The sequence below is a fragment of the Centruroides sculpturatus genome, unplaced genomic scaffold, assembly GCF_000671375.1.
Source record: "Centruroides sculpturatus isolate CEXI.00-Female unplaced genomic scaffold, Cexi_2.0 scaffold581, whole genome shotgun sequence".
NCBI classification, from domain to species: Eukaryota; Metazoa; Arthropoda; class Arachnida; order Scorpiones; family Buthidae; genus Centruroides; species Centruroides sculpturatus.
In genome coordinates this window covers 243,883-269,894 of record NW_019384797.1, presented here as the reverse complement: position 1 = coordinate 269,894, position 26,012 = coordinate 243,883, and the positions used below count along the sequence as shown (strand labels likewise).

General features: G+C 32.5%; 3 protein-coding genes across 3 annotated transcripts in view; all 3 read right to left on the bottom strand.

Moving 5' to 3' along the window:
- Nucleotides 1-3,838, bottom strand: part of LOC111629408 (protein pangolin, isoforms A/H/I/S-like) — a 77,590-nt gene extending 73,752 nt beyond the window's left edge. The window contains exons 1-2 of the mRNA XM_023373307.1: nt 3,315-3,838; nt 3,125-3,203 (exon numbers count right to left, since the gene is read on the bottom strand). Coding sequence (XP_023229075.1) covers nt 3,125-3,203; nt 3,315-3,467 — 232 coding nt within the window. The 5' untranslated portion in view covers nt 3,468-3,838. The remainder of the gene's footprint in view (nt 1-3,124; nt 3,204-3,314) is intronic.
- Nucleotides 3,839-6,131: 2,293 nt separating this feature from the next.
- LOC111629421 (probable ATP-dependent RNA helicase DDX20) lies at nt 6,132-9,033 on the bottom strand. The gene has a single exon (XM_023373319.1). It carries the CDS (start codon nt 8,960-8,962, stop codon nt 6,239-6,241), a length of 2,724 nt encoding a protein of 907 aa, XP_023229087.1. The 5' UTR covers nt 8,963-9,033; the 3' UTR covers nt 6,132-6,238.
- Nucleotides 9,034-13,931: 4,898 nt separating this feature from the next.
- On the bottom strand, nt 13,932-25,251 carry LOC111629423 (60S ribosomal protein L34-like). Its single transcript, XM_023373321.1, has 4 exons — nt 25,169-25,251; nt 17,576-17,669; nt 14,145-14,248; nt 13,932-14,073 (listed from the first exon to the last, which is right to left on the bottom strand). Exons 1-4 carry the CDS (start codon nt 25,231-25,233, stop codon nt 13,977-13,979), a joined length of 360 nt encoding a protein of 119 aa, XP_023229089.1. The 5' UTR covers nt 25,234-25,251; the 3' UTR covers nt 13,932-13,976.
- Nucleotides 25,252-26,012: the final 761 nt, after the last annotated feature.

Below are 26,012 nucleotides of genomic sequence, written 5' to 3'. Positions count from 1 at the left end.
TAACTAAATAAAAATAAATCTTATTTAAGACAATAAAATTTCTCAATATGAGATCTTTAACTTGTTCAAACAATATATTGCTTTTTATGTTCTTATATCCTCACAATTAAACATTTCGATGACTCAAAATTGATAAAAGATCCTACCAGATCAGAACTTGTTGCAGAATCAAACTCCAAGATGTATATGAAAATAAATTTTAATTGATATTTAGTCGGGATATACGTGACAGGCAGCTTTCATTTTCAATTGTACACATGAATCTGATTAGAGTGCAATGCACATCGTATCCCAAAAGTCAGTTAACCACATTTGGAAAAGTTTGTTAAACCATTGTAATTTCTGAATTAAATAAAAACAATCTTATTTGGATTATCTATAATAATATATAATGTACTCTGGCCTATTTTGGCTTCCTTTTCTTTACACATTCTAAATTTTACATATAATTAATTTGGATTAGCAAGAGTGCATTGTATTTAAATAAAATTATAATTCAGTCTTTACAATGATTAACTGGCTTTAGACTCCATATTTAGTACCTAATTAAATGAAATTTCATCTCTTGTATCTCTCATATGGTTTCTTGCCAAATTTACAAAACTTATTAAGATTCTTATATTTTCAACAACTGAATAGAATACGATTTTTGAAAAGAGATTATTTTTTAATATCAGCCAAACAATTTTTAGCAGCAAATTATCGAACTGAATGAAGAACGATTTTTAAAATTGTTCTTTGTTTCATAAACTGCAAAGTTTTTCTATTGTCTCTCATTCGTTGTCAGACCCATTGAAGAACATTATCGTAATTATCATTCCCTATTTATATTGCGTGTTATTTACTGTTTACTTTAATACAGAAAATTTCTCTTATGATATGTAATTCATCTTCACATTGTTATATTGATATAACTCTTTCTTTAAATCCTCTTAAGTAAGTTAATTCATCAAAAATTTCTTATTCACATAAATAACATGAGACTTGACTCATAAATAAACCAGATAATTGTAAAGTTATAACTATGGCAAACGGGATAAATTATAATTTGGCTCTTAGATATAAAAATGAGTTTGAGTGTGTGCTTAACAATGCCACACAATCAAACTCAATGTAACTCAAACTCAAAGTAGTTGATACATCTATCAACCACTTTGAGTTACGTTGAAATTTAATAATAATTGTATAAATTTTGATGTTGCCACAATCAAAATTAATACAACCATCATTAAAAATGTCAATTAAAATCAACTTTTACTAAACATGCTGCCAATTTTCTGTCACGCCAAATGACAAAGTTATTTTTTTTTATTGCCCATTTCTATACATGCAATTCCATAGCTTTACAAACTAGTGTTGGTGTCCTATTGTTACCGTATCAAAATACAAGTCAGACATGCTGACGTATATTATTTTTAAAAATTAATTTATCTAAAACTATATTTGACAATATACCGAGTAGTTTTACTACTTTATATGCTTCCAAATCAGAATCATTTAAATCGAGTAGACTTATATGTAACTGTTTGCAACGATATTCAAAAGTCCCGACAAGTAAGATATAAATGACAAAAGTTGTTAGCCTGCATTTTCAACCTAAAAAATAAATTTTGGTCACTAAATAAATACACTGTTTGAATGTAGAATTACCTAATTAATTTCTAAATTAGCATAACTACAATCATTACTTTTCTATCTACGTAGTGTAAATGTGCATCGTTTTTCATTCACACATAAATTATCAAAATAAAATACCGTATTTTCTTTTGAGAAAATTTAAGAACAAGACACTATTCGAATACTTCAAACCAACTGATCCGCAATGCAATTATGTGGTTTCGTAAACCCGGCATTAATTTTCCTAACTCTCTTCTGCATTTACGACACCCAAACTCCACTTCTATGGGTCATTGAAGATATCTCGACAATCTAGACAGTAATTGCATAATAGTAAAGTGTCCAAAAGTGCTTCTATTGTTCTCTTCATTATTATTGTATACAGTCCTCATTTTCTCTCTGGGAATATGGCAATATATCTAGTATCATACACTACAGTTACATCTAAATTTAAAATTATTTACTATAAATAAAGTAACGAAACATAGAATTCTAACCGTACAGTCAAGCGAATCTTCGGAAGTATCGCTTTCTAAATCTAAGTAAAGTTTTTGTCTTTAAAGAGTTTGAGAAAGTTTAACTCAACCGGCAGTCGCAATAAGAGATAAAAAAAAAAGGAAGGAATGATATTTTTAAAATCTAACCTTATCAGTTTATTTTTAAGAAAGTCATGCTTTGTAGTAATCAATATTTAACTTTATAAGGATTTGTAATGCAGCTTTAGCTGCAAAGCACAGAGTGAAATCCTCAGAATCCAAGGATCGCCCTTCGCAGTAACAGTATTTAAATCTACGAAAGGGTTTGCAAAACAATTTTGTCTGCAAGGAAAAGAGCGAACCCCTCGGTATCCAAGGATATCTTCATAATAATCAATATTTAACTTTACAACAAGGATTTGTAATGCAGCTTTATCTGCAAAGCACGGGGATAAATCCTCAAAATACTCTTCACAGTAACACTATTTAAATCAACGAAAGGGTTTGCAATGCAATTTTATCCACAAGGAAAAGAGTGCATCCTCGGTATCAAAGGATCAGCCTTCACGATAACGGTATTTAAATCTACGAAAAAGTTTGCAAGGAAAAGAACAGAGTGCACCCTCGGTATCCAAAGATCGAGCTTCATAATAATCAATATTTAACTCTAAAGAAGGGGGTTCCCGGCACAACCGCATCCTCAAGGACGGAATCAGATCCTCCAACATCCAACCCGACTCAAAAAATAAAACAACAAAAACCACATTAATTTCTCAGGTAATAAAAGAAACAAGAGTAAAAAAAAAACCCCATAAACGGGGTAAAACGGAACAAGAAAATAGCTTGATCCGTTTTACCACAAAAAATAGAGGAGCAAAAATAATAAGGGTGCAGCACAGGCCATCACTAATAGGCGCAGCAGGATCTACTTCCTGAGTAACGTTACGATACGCAAATAGGAGGAAGAAAGAAAAAAAAACAGGAGAGAAAACAAAATAAACAAATAAAGAAAAAAAAATGAGATCACTCACCCAAAACTGGAGAAGAATCCTGCCTAGACGGTTCTACTACAGCTTTATTCACATAACTTTGACCAGGCAGCGACGAGTTCTACAAGTAAGAACTATAAGTTGAGACGAGGAATGGGGGGGATGTTGTGGTATAGTTAAAGGGGGGGAGGTTAGATATGGAAAGAGAGAGAGAGAGGAAGGGTGCACTCACCTCTTCGCCTTCTGTAACCAAACTAGACTTGAGATCGGTTAAGTTTTCCGACGACGTCTTTTTCTCTTCTTCTTCTTCACCTTCGTGTTTAAACACTTTGATCTCGTCGGAAGCGAAATCGTCGCTTCCACCACCACCCGCGGCGTGCGGCATGTTATTTTGCGTGTTAACTCTCTTTTTGATTCGACGTTATTTTGCACCACACGAACAGCTTTGTAACGCCGCTGCCGACATAACAGCACACTCCTCGCAACTGTTCAACTTTCGAACAAATCAGATCCCGTTGAAATCGAGTCCGACCCTTTCCACCAATCAGCGTTGTTCTGACCTTCCTTTTACATGGCGGAGTGAGGTTGAGAGAGACTGGTAGGAAGGTTGCATTCGACAGGATCTTTCTCGCTAACAGGTTTTCCGTGAACTTCCAACTTTTGTTAAAGCCACTCGCGCTGAATTCTTAAATATTAAAACCGCTTAAACGCTCGCGACTTTGCGCGCCAACATGGAAAGTTTACGCCATTCGCGCGTTTTAATTTATACGATATTCTTTAAAATACTTTACGAATTTCACCCGAAATTGCTTTAAAAAATGTTAAAATTAATCATATTTTTCTGGTTTTACTATTAGATAAGTTTAAATTCTTTAAATTAAAGTATTTTTTCTCCGCTTTTGTATGATTTTTCTTCCGCTGGGATGGTTTGTGACGAGCTTTATCAAGTGGTTTCGGCCACGTAACCCAAATTTATTTCTGGCAGAACAACAAAAATTCCGATTTTTCTCTCTCCTGGCTCAAGGTTAAGAAGAGGAGTTTTATTAAAGCAGGGGGAGGTGGGAAGAGTATATATAAATACACGTAAATTTCGAACGTTTCGCCGTAGTAAATAACAATAATTATCATGATTCGTTCTCTTAACGGGTGTGTAATTATAATCTGGAATGATGTACAATTTTTCTCATTTATTTTTATAATTAATGATCCTCGTGACTCATTACGAGGCCTGAGCGGTGAGGAAGTAAAAGTTTTCTCTCCACTTAACCGAAAGTTCGATATTTAGTTGGCCACTCTATGGTATTTGGATTATCTTTAGCCGTATAATTTCTTTCTCCTGTTATTGTCGTAATAATTAATAACGTAAAAATCGTCCTCACCCCCTTTACGTTATTCTAGTTACCCCGTTTGCTCTATCCATTTATTTAAACACCAAACCCACAGGCGGTTCGTTTCAGGTATGCCAGAAATGTTGACGTTCACAAGAACTTCTGGTCCCAGTTGTCCTCCTTGGCCTTGAGGTGAGGTACAATTCACCTTGTCTACAAAGGGGGGAGAGCCCGTAGCACGCTGACAACAGTACTTGTACTCACTATTGATGTGACCCTGTGTAGGCGTTAGCGTATGAAATTTTAAATGAATTAGATTATATTTAACGCTATTTACGAGTAAATCGGCATATCCTTTGAGTTCATATAACAATATCTGTATTTAGTATGAGTGTGAGACATAGATTTCCGGTTTGCAGTTCCTCCCTCGGTTCACTCAACTTCCCTCTATACTCCACGCACGACGATGGGTGCACCAATTCTTTCGCTTAAACTATATAAAATCCATATCAAAATTGTAACTTTTATGGGCCGAAAAAAATTCCCAGGAGTTTTATGACAAGCATTCCTCGAAGTTGATTGAGTGTCGATTTTTCTTCTAGAATACAATCGACAATTTTAGAAAGGGCATTATCGTTCCACATTAAATTCCCTTAAGTTACAAGGGTCCTAATATCACGAAAGGTATGGTCACACGTGAATGGCATATCTTTACTCATTCGCTACACGCTCGTCGGGACAATCAAACCCAAAATTAGTTCCGGAAAGGGACATTAAAATCGGACATAATTGGCCTGTCAACAGATGTTTAGATGGTCTTATCTCATCACTAACCTCATATTGACCATAAGCAACTTTTTCTCAGAACTTGTATTGTAGAACCCAACGCCCCTGTTAAAAAGCGGGCCAAACAATAGAAAATTTTTAAATACTTTTAAACTATAATAGCCTGTTTAACAGCCGTAAATAGATAACGAGACGGAAATTGGTGACCCGCAGTTATTTACATTCAGTTCCCTTTCGCCTCGGGTCGAGCACCTGCTATTTGTTACGTTAAAACCTTAAAAAAAAAAAGGTCCTAATTTTCGTTAAAATCACGAAATTCTGTCGGGAAAAAAGCATTATAAATAGTTTCGGATCTCGCGTGGTGTCGCTGTGAGCGGCTCCGTTTGATGTCACTTTCGCGGTCTCTTTGTATAGCTATATATGGATAAAAGCCATCGACAGCGCCCCCAAATGTCAGTTTGGTTGCTATAGTTACGCAATTATGATCTTTCAGCGACACTACAGCGCCACAAGTGTCAAGATAGGAAAATACAGTCGGTCGGTTGTTCTTATTCTTGGCAGAATGACTTCCGTTATTGTAAAACATCGATTTAAACTTGAAAGCGGTTCTTAATGTTAAAAGAAATTATTAGTGAAGTGGGAGGCGTGATGTTTGATTCTGTATATAATTTGATACTCTTGTTTATACCGAAGATAACAGTATCGATTGTATAGTCATATCGGTTATCCAATTACTAATTTTTTTTTCTTCTTAATTTATCTCCGCATTTTCTATTTTTAAATAGATCCGTTAAGCTTATAATCTGGTTAAATTATTGATTTATGAACTTTCTAGATGTTTCCCATTTTACAAAAATTATCGTTAAAAGTACTTAGTGCTGCCATCTGTTGATAACATCAAGATTTTACATATTAAGAAATTTTATTTTAAATGAAAAATAACTCAAATTTTTGAGGATTAGTACAGTTTTGAAGTGGTTATAAAACATTCTTTAATGGAAAATTGTTTAAACAAAGAAAAATTATATTTAATATTTTTTACTTATTCCTTACAGCACTTTCCACATTTTTGGCTTCTCCTCCAGTATAACATCTGAGAAATGTAATACTGATAACGTTGCATCCATTCTACTTGAAAGGATTTCTGAGACTGGAATTTATCTTCGCAGCATACGCAATTACTGCAAGATGTGTAAGAATTGTAGCATACACAAGGATTGTAATTAGAATTATAGTAATAAGAATTATAATAGTAGCTCGAATAATCCCAGGGATTTCTATATCTCTGCTTATTTATCTGTTTTTTGGATGTTTTTTGATCTTCGTGTTGATAATCCCAATAGTTGGCACTATCTACTTGTTCATAAACTTCTTTATCTGGCACTGAATATTGAAAACAAGACTTGGACTTCTTTGAACGATCAGATTTTTCTGATTTTATTGAATCTTTACTATAACTTGCTATACTTTGATTCTTCCTCAATTCTTCTAACAGAATCGTACACTCGTGCTGATTGTCATACTCACTTTCTGAGAAACTCGAATCTTTTGATTGAAAACTAATTCTTAAATTGTCACCACTGTCACTCGTTTCTGTAAATTTACCAAATAGAGCAAACGACTCTAAAGAACCTGATGAATTCAGACTAGAAGAAATATCGGCCTCTTGTGCAGAAATGCATTTATCCTCATATGTGATAATTTCGCAATTTTCATACTGACTCTCAACAGAATTATTTGGTAACAGTATTTTAGCTTCATCACTCATCTGCTTGCTTTCATTTTCTCTTTTAGATGTATTAATTATTAAATTCTCTTCTTTTTGATCTATTACCTCACCTACTTCTTTTTTGTCTGAGACACATTTCCAATACTTATTATTAATATCTTTTAAGAAAATCATAACTTTCAAAATATGATCATTTGTTAAATTAGGTTTGGCATTCTCGTCAACTGAAAAATTATTGGATGTACTATTAATTTCAATCAAAGAGTTTTCATAGGAAATGTCTTCATCTTTTAAAACTGGCCTGTAAAATGAAGAAATGTCTAACTCTAAATCATCTGGCTTTTTCAAAACTTTATCAGTATCAGAAAATCTTTGATTGATATCTCTGTTATCATTAACAATACTTTCTGATAGGGTTTTAGGAGAAGTGTCGTCACATATTCCATTATTAGCATAATTTTCAACAGTTAAAGAATTTGTTAAGTCAGTTTTCAAATTAACATTCTCAACAATTGCATTTAATTCACAGGTAAAATGATCATTAATCACATTTTGATTTTTAATACCTAAACACTGTTCATTAGCATTTAAATTTTGTTCAATTTCATTACAATCATTGTGACTGTCACCTGAAAATTCTTTTTTGGCACAAAAATTACCATTTATCTCTTGTGATTTATCATCACATGTACTGGCTTTAGAACTTTTCTCTGAACACGTTTCAGAATTAAAATCGTCTTCTTTACATATATAAATGGTATTGTCAATTTCTTCCTTTTCGTTAAATTGATTATCTTGAGAATTATTATATTTCCAAATGTTGGCAGTAAGATTAGAAGGTAAATCGTAGATATCTAAGAATGCAGTTTCTTTCATTTTAAAAAATTTTTCTTTCTCTTCACCCTCACTAATTAAAGAAATGGCAAGTCCTTGTGACCCATAACGACCTGCACGACCTATTCTATGAAAGTAAGTTTCCAATTCATATGGAAGATCAACGTTTATCACCATATTCACATTTTCACAATCGATTCCTCTTGCCGTCAAATCTGTCGTCACAAGTATTCTACACTGAAAGCTTTTCAGTCGAGTCATCACTGCCAATCTTTGCACTTGAGTCTGATTTCCACAGATAAACAGAGCCAACCACCCATGTTTCTTCAAAACATCACACAAAGATTGAGCTCTCATCTGAAGATTAATGAACACAAGACACTGTGAAAATGGAACGGATTTCAATATTTGCAGCAGAACATCAATTTTATGCTGAAAGGCAATATGTGATAAAGGGTGAAACTGTGTTATTTTATAAAATTGAGTAACACCAATTAACGCAGGTTTATGCATATTCAACCTGACAAATGCAGGGTTTCTCATATATTGAGTAAGTAACTTTGCTAATTCTTCTGGATAAGTAGCACTAAGAGCTAACATTTGTTTATTAAGTGGTAATTTCTGATATATCCAATTTATGCATTTCTGAAAGTCTTTATCCAGTAACTTATCAGCTTCATCTAGCACGAACAAACGAATAGAGTTAGTTTTCATATATTTATTTTCAATAAGCTGTTTGATTCTTCCCGGTGTCCCAACTGCAATGTGGCACTTCCTGAGTTTAGCTTTATCTTCAGATAATGGTAAACCTCCTATAAAGTAATGGCAACCTAATGATGGAAAGGAAGAGCCTATAGAAGTGATAACTTGACATATCTGAGAAGCAATCTCTCTCGTTGGTGCCAAAATTAACGTCTGAACAGACTGTGATTCTAAGAGAAGATTTTCGAGAGCGATAACCGCAAAAATGCACGTTTTTCCAGTACCAGATTTAGCTTGAACGATCAAATCTAAGCCAGTTTTACCCAAAGGAATAGCTTTCAATTGGATAGGAGAGGGCTTTATGAATCCAGAATTTGTTAAACCAGCTTGTACCAAATCTGACAATAATAAAGCAGAAAAATCTAAATCTTCACGCAATTTGATGTCTTTTGATCTCCATTTCTCATCCAAACGATGAGCTGTGTTATAAACTGACATCATGCTTTCTATTTTCACTTTAAACAGACTTAGAACAGAACTTCCTCGCCGGCAGCCGCCATCTTGCAACTTTATCCCCCTGGCGAATAGAAATGGAAAAAATTCAAATATTTCGTAAATTTCTCGTCAATATTTTAAAGATAAATCAGAATTAATTTTATAATTTATATTTTATTACATAAAAATTTAAATAGATAATTTTTAAAGTATTAAATCTGTTATACGTCGTACATAACTTCTCAAGCATTTTAGAGAAAAATCGACATTGAGCGCTTAATGACATAAGCAAGTTTTGTAGCTTGGCGTTATCGTTTCTCTTTCACGTTCGCGAAGTTGTAAGATCACACAGCGGCAATAAAATATTTTCTTTTTGTTTTTCCTAATATGAAATTTTTACGAGAAAGATAAATTTTTATGAATGTTAATGAAGTATGCTTTGGTGCTGAGGTTATAAAAGAAACTTGAAAACAACGAGCTAGAATATACTACATAGAATGGCTGTAGAGACAACATGTTTAAAAATAGTTAAATACACGTCCGCCATTTTCTTTTTAGTCAAGGGATGTGCCAAGGAGCCAGAACATGGGTCGCCAAAGTGGTCGATATCGATCCCCAAGGGTTGATGTAACATTATTGGGGAGTCGATGCGGCTAGGGGGTTAATTGGGGGTAGATGGAAAATTTGAAACTAAAAATCACAAATTTAACTGTACATATTATTGTTTCAATGAATATAATAGTACAGCTACCTGTCAACGTGTAAAATGGCTACGGATGAACGGGCAAAAATTGCCGAGTCCGTGCTCCGGTTCTTACTTACATAGCACGTCAAGCATTCGTAGCATTCATAAGCTTGTATTCTCAGTACGCTGACTAGCAACTCTATAGTCGTTTTTAGACGCTGTTCATTTAATTTTAGTATTCCACGTAAATACTGTAAAGCGTTCTATAAAGCGAATAAAAGTAACTACTAGAAGTTTCTAACCAAGTTTCGGTTGCTACTGCTTCACTAGTGACCCAACCACTGCTCACTAGCTGCCCCTTAATGCCCGCTTAATTTTCAAAATTACGCTCTGAAAAAATTATTTTTGTTTTTAATTTTTGATTTTAAATATTCATGTTGGAGTGAAAGCGAATCGGGGGAAAAAATTTAGAAAATTAGTCCTGTCGACGTTTGCGGGACTTCTACAAGTAAGTTTCGAGGAAGGTCGGGGTTCCTGGAATGAAGCAATTAGAAAAGATTTTTCATTACTACTATCTCTCAAGGGTTAAAAGAAAAAAATAAGTACAGTATACGCCTAAAGCAGCAACGCCTCGTTTATTGGATTTAATATCCAAAAATGTTAAGATTGATGAAGCGGTGGCAAGCTAAACTGGGTTAGAAAATCGTAGTTACTTTTGTTCACCTTGATACGATGTAATTTCATTTCTTTTATTATTTATAGAATCCTAATTCTGCAATGGCAGCTTCAGTTTCTAAAAGGAAAATGTCGACAATATTCATTGGATTATTTAAAGTTTGGATTTATTCCTTCTCCAACAAATGAAACGATACCTATGTGTCTTCTTTGTGAGAAAACTTTTATAAATGATGCGATGAAACCAGCTAAAATGAAAGATCATCTTAAGAGAGTTCATTCTGATAAAAAGGATAAAGATCTTGATTTTTTTAAACACTTAAAAGAAAATTTGCAACACGACTAAATATAAAAAGTTTTATGAAGCCGTCTGTTTCTTCTATAATTGATATTGAAGGAGATTTAATCGCTTCATACAAGATTTCGCTCAATATAGCAAAAAAAGGGGAAAACCACACACAACTGCAGAAGATATAGTTGTACCTGCAATTAAAGATGTCATTGAAAATGTAATGAAAAAAGACTCCGTTGATGTTTTAAAGTGCTTACCATTAAGTGCGAATTCAGTAAAACGGCGTATTGACGAAATGGCCGAAAACGTCGAAAATATAGTAGTTTCAGAGCTCAAAAATTGCAAATTTTCTATTCAACTTGATGAGTCTGTATTTGGTGTTTCTTCTCTTCTTATGGTTTACGTCAGATATTTTAGTAAAAGTAAATGTCAAATCATTGATGAATTTTTATTTGCTAAATATCTTGAATGTGATGGAAAAGGTCTGACAATATATCGGAATTTAGAAGAATATTTGAATAAATACGACATTTCAATTAACAATATAATATCAGTAGTCACAGATGGAGCACCTGTTATGGTAGGCTGTTACTGAGGTTTTGCAACTTTTCTTAAAGAAAAAGTCCCTGGAATACGTACTGTTCACTGTGTGTTGCATAGAAACCACCTTGTAGCAAAATATCTCAGTTCAGATTTGCATAACGCTTTACAGTTTTGTATTAAATCTATTGATCAAATTAGAGCCCACCCTCTTAAATTGAGATTGTTTTCCAAACTTTGTGAGAAAAATGAGAATTAACAAACCAGTTACTTTTACACACCGATGTCAGATGGTTGTCTAGAGGTGCATGTTTACAAAAACTCGTTGAGTTATTTGATTCTACGATAGAATTTCTTACCGAAATAAATTCTGTTCTGAGTGATGAACTACAAAAACATAAGAACCACATTTTTTACGTAGCGGACTTATTTGTAAAATTCAATGACGTTCAAACAAGGCTCCAAGGTGAAGATGTCACAATTATTCAAGCTCCGACAATTCTTTTAGGCTTCCAAGTTAAATTAAATTTGTTTAAATCTTCATTGTTACGTAAAGATTTTCAGTACTTTCCAAATCTAAGAAAATTGCAAATAATAGATGAAGACAAATCTTCAAAAATTGGGCGATGATTTTAAAGTGCGTTTTGCAGATTTAGAAAATATCGATATCCCAGAATGGATTATGGCGCCATTTTCCGCTCAGATCGAAAACGTCGACATCAACCCGCAAGATGAACTTATAGAATTATTAGAAGACCTTGAAGCAAAAACGCTTTTCAAAAATTTAACTTTAAGCAATTTCTGGACGAATGTAAACATAACAAAAAAATACACCAAACTTTGTGATATTGTAAATCCTCTTTTGTTGGCATTTCCAAGTTCATATACAGTATGGCCGAAGCTGGTTTTAGCCATGTTAATTCCATCTTAACCAGAGAAATAAGTTAAATGTGGAACTTCGAGGCGATTTAAGATTAAAGATAACAAATTTTGACCCAAATATTGCTAATCTTGCAAAGGAACATCAAGCTCATCCGTCTCACTGATTGAGTTACAAATAAATGTAAAGTATGTAAAATTAAAGGAAATGCATAGTAAAATCGTCTCTCTTTCGTGTTTTTTTTTCTCATACACTTGCACTTGTAATAAAACTTAACTGTGGTGGTCAATGTGAGGTTTTGTTAAGTTGTTGGGAGTCTACGGTTAAAAAAGTTTGGCGACCCCTGCTATAGATGCACACAGATCGAGCCAAATACAGGTAGTGAAGAACTATATGCAGAACTATGAATGCCTGTTGCAAGTTCGGGCGAGTTTATACTGCCAATTTACACTCTGTGCCCGAATGCCCCCATTGTGGGTTTGCAAATGAATACAAATATTCAAGAGGGATCTAACTCAATGTTCCCACTACTAAATTTTTCTGTTGTGACCAAAAGTTCCTCTGGTACGCTAATGAAAAGGTAACATCAGAATTATTTTAAAATAGAAAAAATAAAACCATTATTTCTATTTTGAATCAATTTTTAAGAGTAATAGGAAGTGTTCACTTCCTTGGAACATTTATACCGTATATATAGTTACCATAACAGTTGAAGGCAAAATACGGACAGATTAGCATTAAAAGTACTCGTACTCAGACTAGTGGGGCAAAATAAAAGGAATTTATTCATATTTTTCAATCTAATAGTAAATGTAGGTCAGATTTAAATTTAAGTGGTTACGATTTAACTTAATTGCGCGATCAGTTGAAAAGTACGGACGTACTTTAAAGGCTTCACTCATGCTCTTATAAATTTGACTGTCATTCACAGAAGCATCATGCTGAAAATTAGCAGTATGTACTGTACAAGGGTTGTTTAAATAGTAATGCTGTCCCAGGCAAAGGCCCCTTTAACTTTTCTAGTGTTCTTGGAGTATGATACACTGCTCCAGCTTTGTAAACCCTTAGTGGAAAAAAAATTTGTCTTGATCATCACTTGTTCCACATCACTGTTGATGTCTTGTTCCACATCACTGTTGAAACCCATCCTTTCATGTAATTTGAGTATTGGGAACAAGTGAAAAGTGCAAATCCAACAAGTAGGGTGGATGGGTTAACAGTTTAGACATATTCACAAATTTCTGAAGAGGCATGGGCAGTGTGACAGTGCAGTCTTGGTGGAAAAATCAAAGTTCCAATTTTCTCCCTTTGCTGTGCTTGGTGTTCCAGGAGGGGGTAGCCAGAGGCAAGAATTACACGTTAAGAACTGCACTTCAAAATGACACAAACTTCATTCCGCTTTAACAATTCCTTCGCAGGTAGGCTCACTACTTTTCAAACAACCCTCATATATAATTTTTTTTAAACCTAGATAGACACTTAACTCGTGGAATGAGCATATCTCAAAATTCTGGCTATTTACAGATTTACAGTTGCCTTCATTGCATTCTCTAACTACATAATTGTATATTTAAATGCTTTACATGTTTTCCCACATTCTATACTGAAGACATGCTTAAAATACAGCATCAAAATGCTTTGCTAATGTACCAAAGCATGCAAAAATCTGTTGGATTCAATCAAGTCATAGTTGTTCTACGTTCAAATAATAAAATAAATGCATTGTCGTTTTGAATGTAATTCAAATATTCAGAGTTGCATAGAACACCTCCAAATGTAACTTCATCAGTGCAAATGTATCATACTATTCTGAAGATATACAGTACACAAATGAACTGATATGAATGTGTGCACAAATAATTAATAAATTATCACGCATTTATAAATAAACAGAAAAAACAAGTACATTAAACTTATAATTTTTAATTCAAAGTTCATGTATACATAATTATAGAGCCTTTTTCTGTTGTTTTGCTGCAGCCTCTTGGGCTTTCAGTACTTTCACGACAATCTTCTGTTCCTCAATGAGGAAAGCTCTAATGATTCTGAAAGAGAAATGTTCCATGTAATAATTGCAGCCAATTTGAATGGTAAGAAGGACAGGAATAATGGTTACCTATTTCGTACACATTTTCCACATCTGGAACCACCATAGGTTCTGGTTACAGTCTTGTGCCTCTTGGAAAGAGACATCAGTTTACGAGGACGTGCTGGAGTAATCTAAAATAATTGAGATAAAGACGATAAATAACATTGATAGAATGAAATTATGTTCAAATTCTAACTCAAAAATAGAACAAATAACTTTACATTATCCAGTAAAGACAAAAAAAAAAAAAAAAATTCAGTCGTTAGAGTGTACATATAGAACACACAATATGAAGAATTGTTCCTATCACAAAAGGCTTAGATTCAAAAGTCTGTGTGGCTCATTGTCTATGTTTATTTGCCTTTCTACTTGAAAGCTTTTTGTAGTGATGTGTGTAACTTCATATTGTGCACATATCCTGACATGGATCACACTAGGTCTAAGGCCTTTGGCTGTCAAAAATCAAACAACAGCTTGCTGTCTAATTCTGGGAAAGTTTGATATGAGCAATGCCATTTTTTTAAAACCACGTAATGAATGCAAATATCACCTGACAGGTCAACTATTAGTACAGAACCTGATTACAGCATACTCTCAATCTTGTATGCTACATTATTTTTCCTTAGCTACTATCCTTATTGAATCTGTCATGTAAGAGATTTACAAATTTAATCTTTAGACTATTTAGTAGTTAACAAAATTTAATTTGTGTTACAGTGAAAGTGGATTGTACAATGAATGTGATCTATTACAAAATTCTTCAAATTTAACTTAATGTGGACTGAAGGTGACAAGTTATCAGAAATGATTATAGCACAGCGACAATGCTAGTCTAATTAGAGATATTTTTGAAAGGTATTACATATGCAAATTCTATGCACCAATAGTGAGTATTTCTATTTGTAGTAAAATTTTAATTGAAACAAGCAATTATTTATTGCAACGTAATAGCAATGCCGGGCTGTAATTTTTAACCATATTTTTTTTTTTAAATAATTTAACTTAAAATATATCCTCTCCACCTCAAATTCTTACTGTAGTGTCTTGCCCTGTACACCATACTTTTCCAAAGGAGTTGTGCTGGTTATCTATCTAAATTCTTTCAGGGGAAAAGTTTTGAATCTAATTAAATGTGACTTCTGATTTGAATTGGAAGTTCATACATAGTTAATCAGGGCCTCTTGCCCATAAGCTTTCTATATCTGGTCTTGACTTTCATGTATCTAAGTCAATTCTTGAGATTAAGGAAGGACAGATGACAGAGACTTTATCAGCTGATTACAGAGAGAACATTTAGAGACTGACGGCGGTTTACAGATTGGGTAGACTGCTGTTCAGAAAAATTTCATTGCAGAGACGGCATTTCTCGCCTGCCACAATGTAAACAGCGATTAGAAACAAACTATTTGACCTATTTTCTAGACTCAATCGACAGCAGGTTTAGAGGGCTTTTCAATTCAAGTGGTAGCTTTGTTCATGGAAAAGTTTAGATAAAAACAGATATTCCTATGCTAAATGTTGTAAATGGTATGAATCAACAAAATTATTCATTAATTAATTGCTTGGAGCAAAAACAACGAAATTAAATACTTTAAATTTGTTTTAAATGTTCCAATTTCGATATTCAAATGGGCAAAGACTTAAAACTTCAATTAATTTAAATCAGATGCATCTGTTTACAATTCGAGTATTGTGTCGGTTATAAAACGTTAATGCATTTCAGAGTCGTTATACTGTTAAAACAAATGAGACAATTTTAATAATTACAGAAATCTGTTTACAGTATAAAAAAATGTAGTATTAATAATAAAATATTTAAAACTATTCATTTCAACAGTAATAAGATGTCGAAATAATTCCTTAAAAATCTATTCCAAAGACGAGTTTCGAATTCAGTATAAATTTTCTAAATATCAATTTGTTCATATTTTAAACCGTATTGGCGACAAAATTAAATATCGAAATGGAAAAGGATTGCCATTAATTGCCGAACAATGGTTTTGACAGCCTTAAGACTTTATTTCTGGAAACTTTCAGAATATAGCTGGCGACCATTTCTGACATCACAAACAAATAACCCGATTGGCCAAACAACTCCTAAAACAGGGGAGTAATAGCGAAATAAGTAAGAGCCAATGTTTTGCCGAAGTTCATTTAGAGAATGGTCAGAAATAGACAATCGTCGTCTTTGCAATGCATTTTAAACCGCGATTCAGCCAGCCAATGTCTATAGGCTGTTCTGTGCTGTAGTAGATTCACCGATTACTTTAGTAAAGGTGAACATTCACTGACTATCCACTTTCACTATAAAATATATAAGAACATACACTTTTCTTTAAATTCAGTTACTATAAATAACAGTATGACATAATTAAGTAAGACAATAAAGGCAACTTTTAATTAGGCTAATTTAGATGTAACCATTCTACTACATTTAAATTCTTATAAAAATGTATCACAAACAACTCCTAATGATCCTCGTCCAAAACTGATATATATAAAAAAATTCATATGTATGACAAACAAATGTATAAGAATATATTCCTGTGTACAGAGAACAATGCTATTGATTGAAGTATCAATACTTTTTTAAGCGAACAATATCATAAAACCAAGTAAAAAATTAATTTATTTGATATAGAGGGTCTTTGAAAAAGAATGCTACAGTCTTAAATTATTGCAATTATGCTAATTATTACCCAGAAGCACGCATTGTACACCAATCAATAGAGTAATTGTTTAAGTTTCGTCTATCACCCACATTCGAATGTCTTTTTGTCTATCATCTCAAAGAAGAACTGTAAACAAAAATGGTAACTCTGCAATAAACAAAGCATTTTGTGTTCTGCAGTCAACAGTCAGAATCAGTCATCATTGCGCAATATGATATTTTGAGTTTCACAGACTATTTCAAAGTGTTCACCGTATAAGGCAAACATTCTTATTGCACAATGATGATGGATTCTGACTTTGTAGACTGAAAACACAAAACATCACCTGTGTTGCAGAGTCGCCACTTCTGTTTATGACACTTCCTAGAGGCAGCAGTCAAAAAGAAGTCTGTATGCAGATGGTAGACAAAACTCATATTTACTGTATCAATTGATGTACAGTACTGTACATTGCATACTTCTCAGATAATAACATAATTACAGTAAATTAAAATGGTATCATCTTTTTGAAAGACATAATTTTGCTCCTCACACTTAATTATTTAATTTTCTAAAAATTATTAAAAAGCATCAAGGAAAACAGATCTGTTTATTGTTAACACCAGTATTAATATCTCCACACAATTTCAAAAGCAAGATTTTAACCATTCATTTAATAACTGGATAAGAAAGAGACTAATTATCACATTGTCACTACATATTGATATATAATTAAAATGATTTGGCTCCATTATATATAATTATAAAATTAGATCAAGACAATAGTTCAAGCTCTATTGTACTTACTCCTCTTAGTTTCTGTTTACAATCACCACATTTTGGAACACTTCCGGGTTTTTTTGGATACAGATAGACTAATCTTCCTCCAGGAGTCTTGGAGCTAAATAGAAAGAAAAAGTTATTATTTAAGATTAATTTTTACTCACTATTATGATTGACAAATCTTAACCAATTACAATACTGAAAAATAAATATTTATACAAGTTAGAGCTAATATAATTGTTATAGTATTTGTTGTATTTATAGTTTTATTGTATATTATTTTCTTTAAAATATTTGAAAAGTGTATTTTCAAATTTAAACATCCCTTTTCCAAAAAACAAAAATTTCTAGCATACCCACTTGTGTTCAAATATCTTATAGAATAATTGATGAAGCCTTAAAGTAGGCAAAAGTGCTTTTAATATCAAAAGGCTCATAATGTTCTGTGTGTTACACTAAATTATATTTGTTCACAACATCAGGATTCTATATAATGTATTTGTTTGGAAAATTAGAAGAATTTTAAATTTAGAATCAAAATATTTTACAGCTGAATTCAATCTAATTTCAACTTTTCAATCTATATAAATAAAGATGTAATGTTTGTTTGTTCCTAACAGCTAATCTCCGAAAGTTCTTCATTAATTGCTTCGAAATTTTCACACAACGTTCCATTTGAATATGGACATGTTTTTATAAAATACATATCGAAATTCCCCCTCCACAAGTTAATAATAATAATAAAAAGTTATTTTTTAATAAAATCTCATAACAGATGGCACTACACACAATTTTAACTTTGTACTAGTGTGTCTTATTTTTTCTTAAACAAATATTTTTCGCCTGTAAAATCATGAAATATTTAGCTATATAAGTTTAAAAATTAATTAAATTGTATTTACAGTTCCATATTTTTTTGTTTTTTTGTTGACTATTGCCATATAGTTCAAGAGACATTTGTGAGAACGAAACTTTGGTTCAAGACATTAAACTTACAGGAGATGTGCTCTCTTAAGAACATTTTCTCACAATCCAACTATGTGGTAAGAGCGGAAATACTACTGCATACATTTTAATCAGAAAAATATTAGAATTATTTTTAAAGGTAATTTGATGTTTAAAGAGGAATTAATCTATACAAATAAAAATGTAATGTTTGTTTGTTCAAAATCTTAAATCTCTGAAAGTTCTTCACCAATTGCTTTGAAATTTTGACACAATGTTGCATTCGAAATCGTATGTGTTTTTATATAATTTAGATGTCGAAATTTTCCATGCGGGGAGAGGGACAGGATTAAGCCTCACCATGAAGAACTCAGCTTCTATTATACTATTTTAGATGTGAATTTTTGCGTTTTTGATTGCCTTCTAATAGGGTACATCAAGAGAATGTACAGTACACTAAGAAGGGATTTTTCCAAATCCCCCGTGGAGAAGTATTATACATTTATAATAGATACATTTTGAGCCACAGCAATGCATGGACAGCTCTGCTAGTTAGTTTTATATATGTTCTGTAAAATTTTAACATCAGATAGTTATTTTGTGGAATTTTGTAATCGATATGCACTAACACACTAACATCCATATATACAAAATAACCCCAACTTTTTTGCATTTCTCTAAATTTCAAGGTCTTGAGTCTAAAATGGAAAAATCTGAAGATATTTTTTGACCAATCACCATACTTTCCCTGTTATATAACAGTCGGGAAAGTAAAAGTCCATTTATAAGTTAAAATCAATTATAAAGTCCCTAAGTGTATTAAAAGTGTATGCTGTCCACTCAAAAATTTTGATTTTTCCTTCTAATCATCATCTTTTTGATGGTGGTGAATCATTATGAACTCCTTTTAGATCGGACAATTTCACTATCATAATTTTTTTTATTTTTGCCCTCTGAACAGTGTACTCGTGACAGTTGCTATCAGCCAGTTTATTGACTTTCACTGCAATTATTAACAGCAATGATTTTTCTAATTGTGATTTATTTCCTATCTCTGTCTTATTTTTTCTTATCATTACTGAATGTACTGTATTTTCCTTTTGCTACATAGCAATGCAGTGTGGTAAAACCTTACTATTTCACAAGATTACAAATATTCATAAAATGCCACAAATCTCAAAGAACCACCCAGTCTCTTTTCATTAGAAAGTTCTGTATATTCTTAGTTGACCACATGTTTCTTCATTTTGGATGGAGAAATTGTAATGCTGCTCAATAATTTGATCTAACTGTAAAAGTAACTTGTTTCCTTCTGCCGACGAGTTGGCCAATTGACTTAACCATCAGATGAAGATGAAATTTATCACATCTGCCATTTAAAATTACAGTGAGTGATCGGTTAATGAACATAATCTGTTCCAAGACTTTGTTCGCTATACGAATTGCTCATTAACCGATTATTGATTTACCATAGGTTTTTACGGGAATTTGATTAATTCGTTCTGGAGACCCCAACAAATAAAAAATAAACACTTTTTTACTACATTTATTTATGTGTAATAATAAAAATACACATATACACATTTTTTATTAGTCATGTTTTTTCCGTTTGTAGAAGTTAAAGAATCCATCTAATGCCGATTGCTTTTCTCTCTTCTTCAGGACTTTTTAGAAGTAATTAATATTGGGTTGATGCAAAAGTTTGTCCCATTTTTAGCAACACATGGTTTTGCATTGCAACACTGAAGTGTTATTTCCTTCACGTGTAAAATTTTGATGTTGTTTGACAAAAGGGATTTCAGCTAGTATTTGAGAAGTTGTGTTACTTAGTGGTGTTTTTTAAATTTTATTAAACATTAAAAATGAGAGAAAATAAGGAGCGTTTTCAACATATGCTTTTTTATTTCCAAAAACACAAGAATGCTTCGCAGACGCAAAAGAAGATATGTTTTGTGTATGGTGAGGGAGCCATTGATTCCACATGCCATAAATGGTTCAGAAAGTTTCATGAAAACAATTTTCTTTTTTTTGATAAAATTTCTGTCGGATGGCAAATTTTTTCTTTTTAAATAAGACACAGTCGTTCCAAAAATTCTTTTGAAAACCACCATTTTATTACGTTATAGAATAAAACTTTAGATGACAAGTCCTTCCTGGTGTCTTTATTTACAATGAATTTTATTCTTAGCGATGCACCACATTCTGGACGACCAGCTAGGGCTGATGACAGTGAAATATTGGCACTAATTGAAAGTAAACAATATAAAACAAATCAAGAGATCAAAGAAATTTTTGGAATCAATCAATCAACAGTGTCAAGGTGATTACATCAACTTGAAATGGTTAGCAAGGCTGATGTTTGGGTGCCACATCAGTTAACAGAAAAAAATTTGATAGATCGAATTTCTGCTTGCGATTCTCTATTGAAGCACAATGAAATAGATCCATTTCTAATGCGGATGATTACAGGTAATGAAAAATGGATTGTGTATAATAATGTTAAGTGTAAAAGATCATGGTGTATGCACAAAAATACTACTTCAACCAGTGCAAAATCTGAAAAAAATTATGCTATGCATTTGGTGGAACTAGAAAGGAATCATTCATTATGAGCTGTAACCTGAAAATTAGACCATTAATTCAGAAAAATACTGTTCACAACTAAGCGAATTAATGCGAGCAATTGACCAGAAGCAACCTGAATTAGCCAACAGAATGGGCATTGTGTTCCATCAAGACAACGCTAGACCACACACATCTTTGGCCACCTGACAAAAATTTTTACAATTTGATTGAAATGTTTTGGTCCATCCACCAAACTCTCCTGACCTTGCACCCTCTGACTACCATTTAGTTAGATCACTTCAAAACAGCTTAGATGGTAAAAACTTTACTTCCTTGGAAGACTTGAAAATCACTTGGATCACCTTTTTAGCCAGAGATCTCAGAACTTCTATTAGCACAAACTAATGCAGCTACTGGAGATATGGAGAAAGGTCATCGAACAGAATGGCACATACTATATTCATTAAATGTAATTATTAGTAAATAAAATTTTTTTCAATTCTTTTAAAAAAAAACAGGACAACTTTTGCATCAACCCAACAGCATTATAATTGTAGAGATCCCTAAACCTATTAACCTCAACCTGGTTGAAGTCTATTTATCGTAACTTGGCACCTACTGTAAACAAACTAACAATGGAACCTTATGGGCTTGGAAATTCAGTTCGGGATGAGACTTTGCAGGTTAGTAGTATATCTCAAGGGTGTCCACCCAGAAGAATTGTAAAGCACACCAGCCAGAAGATTCAGAGAAAAAGGGCTCTAAAGTTTTAAGCGCAGCTCATATACTGGTCGATTTTACACTATGGCAGCACAGCAAAATGGCTGAGTCTGTAGCGAACTCGCTTGCCACATGGCCGATCTAAGTTCCATCCTACCTTTGGCTAACTTTCTTTTTTTAATTGTTTTAAAAATTATAACAACTTTTAAATAAAATTAATGACCTAAAAATATTATCAATTAACTTTTAAATAATAATCAACAGCTATACTTTACTCTTCCACATAGAAACCAGTTCCTCAAATTTACAATGAATATTCTTAACCTCCCCACAGCTTATAATACAGTAACTTAAAATTTGTAATAACTTTTCAATGACAATAGTAATTAAAGTTTTAATTTACCTCCATTAAAAATGCATTTGAAATTATTCAACTTTTTAAAAATAAAATATCTTTATATCATTAATTCACATTTTAATTAGCAGTAACAGTCATTTAATAAATAAAATAAAATTATTTATGGTTTAATTAATTGATAATATTTTTAGGTCATTAACTTTATTTAAAAGTTGTTATAATTTTTAAACAATTGAAAAAAAAAAAGTTAGCCAAAGGTAGGATGAAACCTAGATCACCCATATGGCAAGCGAGTTCGCTACAAATTCAGCCATTTCGCTGTGCTGCCATAGTGTAAAATCGACCAGTATATGAGCTGCACTTAAAACTTTAAAGCCCTTTTTCTCTGAATCTTCTGGCTAGTGCACTTTAAAATTCTTCTGGGTGGACATCCTTGAGGTATACTACGAGCCTGCAAAGTCTCACCCCGAACTGAATTTCCCAGACCATATGGTCCCTTTGTAAGACACACCTCCCTTTGATTATTGGTTTAAACCCACATCCACAGAAAATAGTTCTTTGTTATTTGTAAAATCAATAATGAAATACGAGTCCTTTAGCAATGATTATAAATGTAATTATTTCATATTTGTTAAATTGTTATTTTAATGAATACTTGCACACTCTGAATCACTAAAAATAAACCTTTTCTGGTCACGCACACTGTCCTTCCCCTCTCCTTTATCTTTATTCCCCCATTTGGCCTTGGCTATACCTGTGGGTAAGGACTTCTATCTATATCTATCTATGGTCATGCACACTATAATGTCTTGGTTTCGTTTTCCATTCATTACAATAACTATCATTATTTCAAAATGTATCGAACATACAGAAAAAGAACAACGAATGTAGGAACCTGATGAGATTTCAGAAACTATTGTAGAAAAACTGATCATTCAGTCGAACACAAGTAGTGACAAAAGCGATATAAATGATTAATCTGAACAACTATCTTCTGATACAGATGATTAATGAAGTAAGTTTATACTATAATTATTTAAAAAATTTTTTAATTATATAAATATCACAAAGATAAATTCATACATTACAGTAATGTTTTCCTTTAGAGGTTTGTATATGATTTTTAAGGATTGCTGGAGAATTTTTTTGTTTTGTTTTACATCTATTTAATAAAATAGTTGTGTAGTTAAAAATTCTGAAGTATGTTCAACTACACAATTATAAATATGTTTTGTGTAAATCTTAACAATATATATTTAATAACAACTTTTGACAAACTATATTTAAATGATGGAAATAATTTAAACGGCTACGTAAAAATGTTAAAGTAGGCTATAATAACTTTTCTAAGTATTATCTCGGTAATTTTTAAATTGTTGTGACCACTCTGACCTACTTTAACACGTACAGAGAAAAGGGCTTAATTGGTCAACACATGTCTAGCCACTTCCAATTGTGATTTGACCAATGAAAATCTCTGGCGGATTAATACGACAAAATCTTTGTTTACAGTAGGTGCCAAGTTTCGATAAATAGACTATAAGACTGTTGTTCTGATATCCTCCTACTTCTTCAAAAGATCTTTAATAGCAGATATCGGCATTAATCCTCTTTTTCAGAAAAAAAACATATCTTGCCAAGTTTCTTAAGGCTGGTATACACGGTAAGGAAATCCTCAAAGGATGTGCTTAACAGACGAAAAAAACTCGGATATAACTGGCTGGATCGAACATAGTAATTTACAAAACTTATTAAAATATCTCCCAACGTATAAAGAATTATTTTTATTTAAAAATGGATAGATAGAAAAAAAAATCACGGTTAATCCTCAAAGGATTTCCTTACCGTGTATAACAGCCTTTAGTGTTCTGTCGTCAGATCAGTTTCAGGTTCCATTATGAGCAATTCAATGTTCTTTATTTCTCAGATGTGATTTTTGTTACTCCTTTAGTCTTCTTGATTATTCAGGATCTTTCTTAGATAAGATTGAACTGCAGTCTACTGTTCAAGCCATACTGCCCAGCAACATCAGACATCTGCCCACTCTCTACCTTTGCTATTATACTCTCACCCTTTGAAAATAAAAACAGACACAAAAACTTAACGAGTGCCCACCTGACAGTCTTGCGAATACTATAAAAGAATTGTTTCTGTCAGAAAAATAAAAGGCTAGAATTACAAGGGAGAGTTTCAAAGTTCAGAGGAATACTATCCTATCAATTTAAACTGGGTTGAGAGTCGATGTTCTCTCTCACTCTGAAAAGTTTCAAATTGTTGCCCGAAGACAAGGGACGACCAATCGGCATTCATTATTTTACATCGCTGCTTCTTGTGTTTGTTCTGTGGGATGTTCGTTATCCAAACATAAAAATCTTTCGCGAAAGTGTCTGTTATCTGATTTGTTCGTTAACCAATCACCCTCTATATCATATTTGAGCTAAGATTCTTATACCTATACCAACATACATAAAAATACCAATCTTGGTTCTTTTCCAATTGAATAAATCGGAGAACATCTTCACTTCAGTCATTTGTAATAAATATACACAATGTCTTTAGCATATATATTGGTATTAGACTCGTTAAATAAAGTTTATGTGATAGTATCAAACTTAAAAACACTAACAAAAGGGAAAAGCAGCCTGTCCACTGATGGAGCATACAAAACACTGTTGGTTGACTACTATGTCTATACTATGAGCTTCATAGAATAGAAGCTTTGTGGCCACTCTGTTTAGAATCCTTTGTATATTTATTAGAATTTAAAAATTTTTCAAAAATGTTAGCTAATTTATAATTATGAGTGTTTACTTTCATATAACTTTATGAATGCTCTTTCAAATTTAAGTGGAATTAAGTAAGAATGTACTTAATTAATAACTTGGGAAACTGAAAATTGCTTATTTTGAATTAATGCATGTACATATTATTACACATGGTCTTAAAGTATTATGATATAAAATTAATGTATATTTTCTATACCTTAAAATCTAATAATCTTAATTAAGAGCTATGAGAAAATAACATACATTTTTCTTCTGTTTGAAGCTGTATTATAACACAATCTTCTTCTGTACGTCAAACGTTGAACCATATTTGAACCTTAATTAAACAATTAATTATAAAAATTTANCATTTAGATTAATTAATTATATTAATTATTTTATAATCCTTATAATAATATACATTTTTAGCTATCGGCCAAATGTCTACACTTAATATTTGTGATGATTTTGTGGAAAGAAGTTCACTATGTTATAGCTAAAGATGATAATCAAGATGAATTCTTTCGCTATGATCCGAAAGACAACGATGATTTCGTACAGGATGACACCTCTGATGAACCAACCTATAAGAGAATGTATAGAGTAAATAGTCCTGTGTATCATCGTTACGAACACATTCCTATAAAAATCTATTATCCAGTACACATTCCACAATATATCTACGAGAAAAAGAAATATGAATTTCCGAAATATAATCATACGCCATATAATTATTCCTCCACTAAAACTGAATCACCCAAGCAGAAACCCAGACCGAAACCCGAGGAACAGCCTAAATCTACAGGAAAAACGGTACTTACTATTAGAGAATCGAAAAATACAAAAAGGAAGAATAAACAACCTCTTAGAACTCGACCAATCCCATTTAGAGATCTGGATCCTGATTTTGCAACACCCGTGCCACGTCCACCTGCTCCTCCTCGTCCAACACGCAAATCTCAAAGATTTTCTACTTCAAAACCGTTTGTACCGAGTATTTACAAAAAAGGGAATGTTAAAGGATCTTCCGGTAGACCAGTCGATAGAGTACACTCTCCCAAAAGAGCAAAAGGGCGTAACATCCCTCGGAAGAAAATCTATCGTGAAG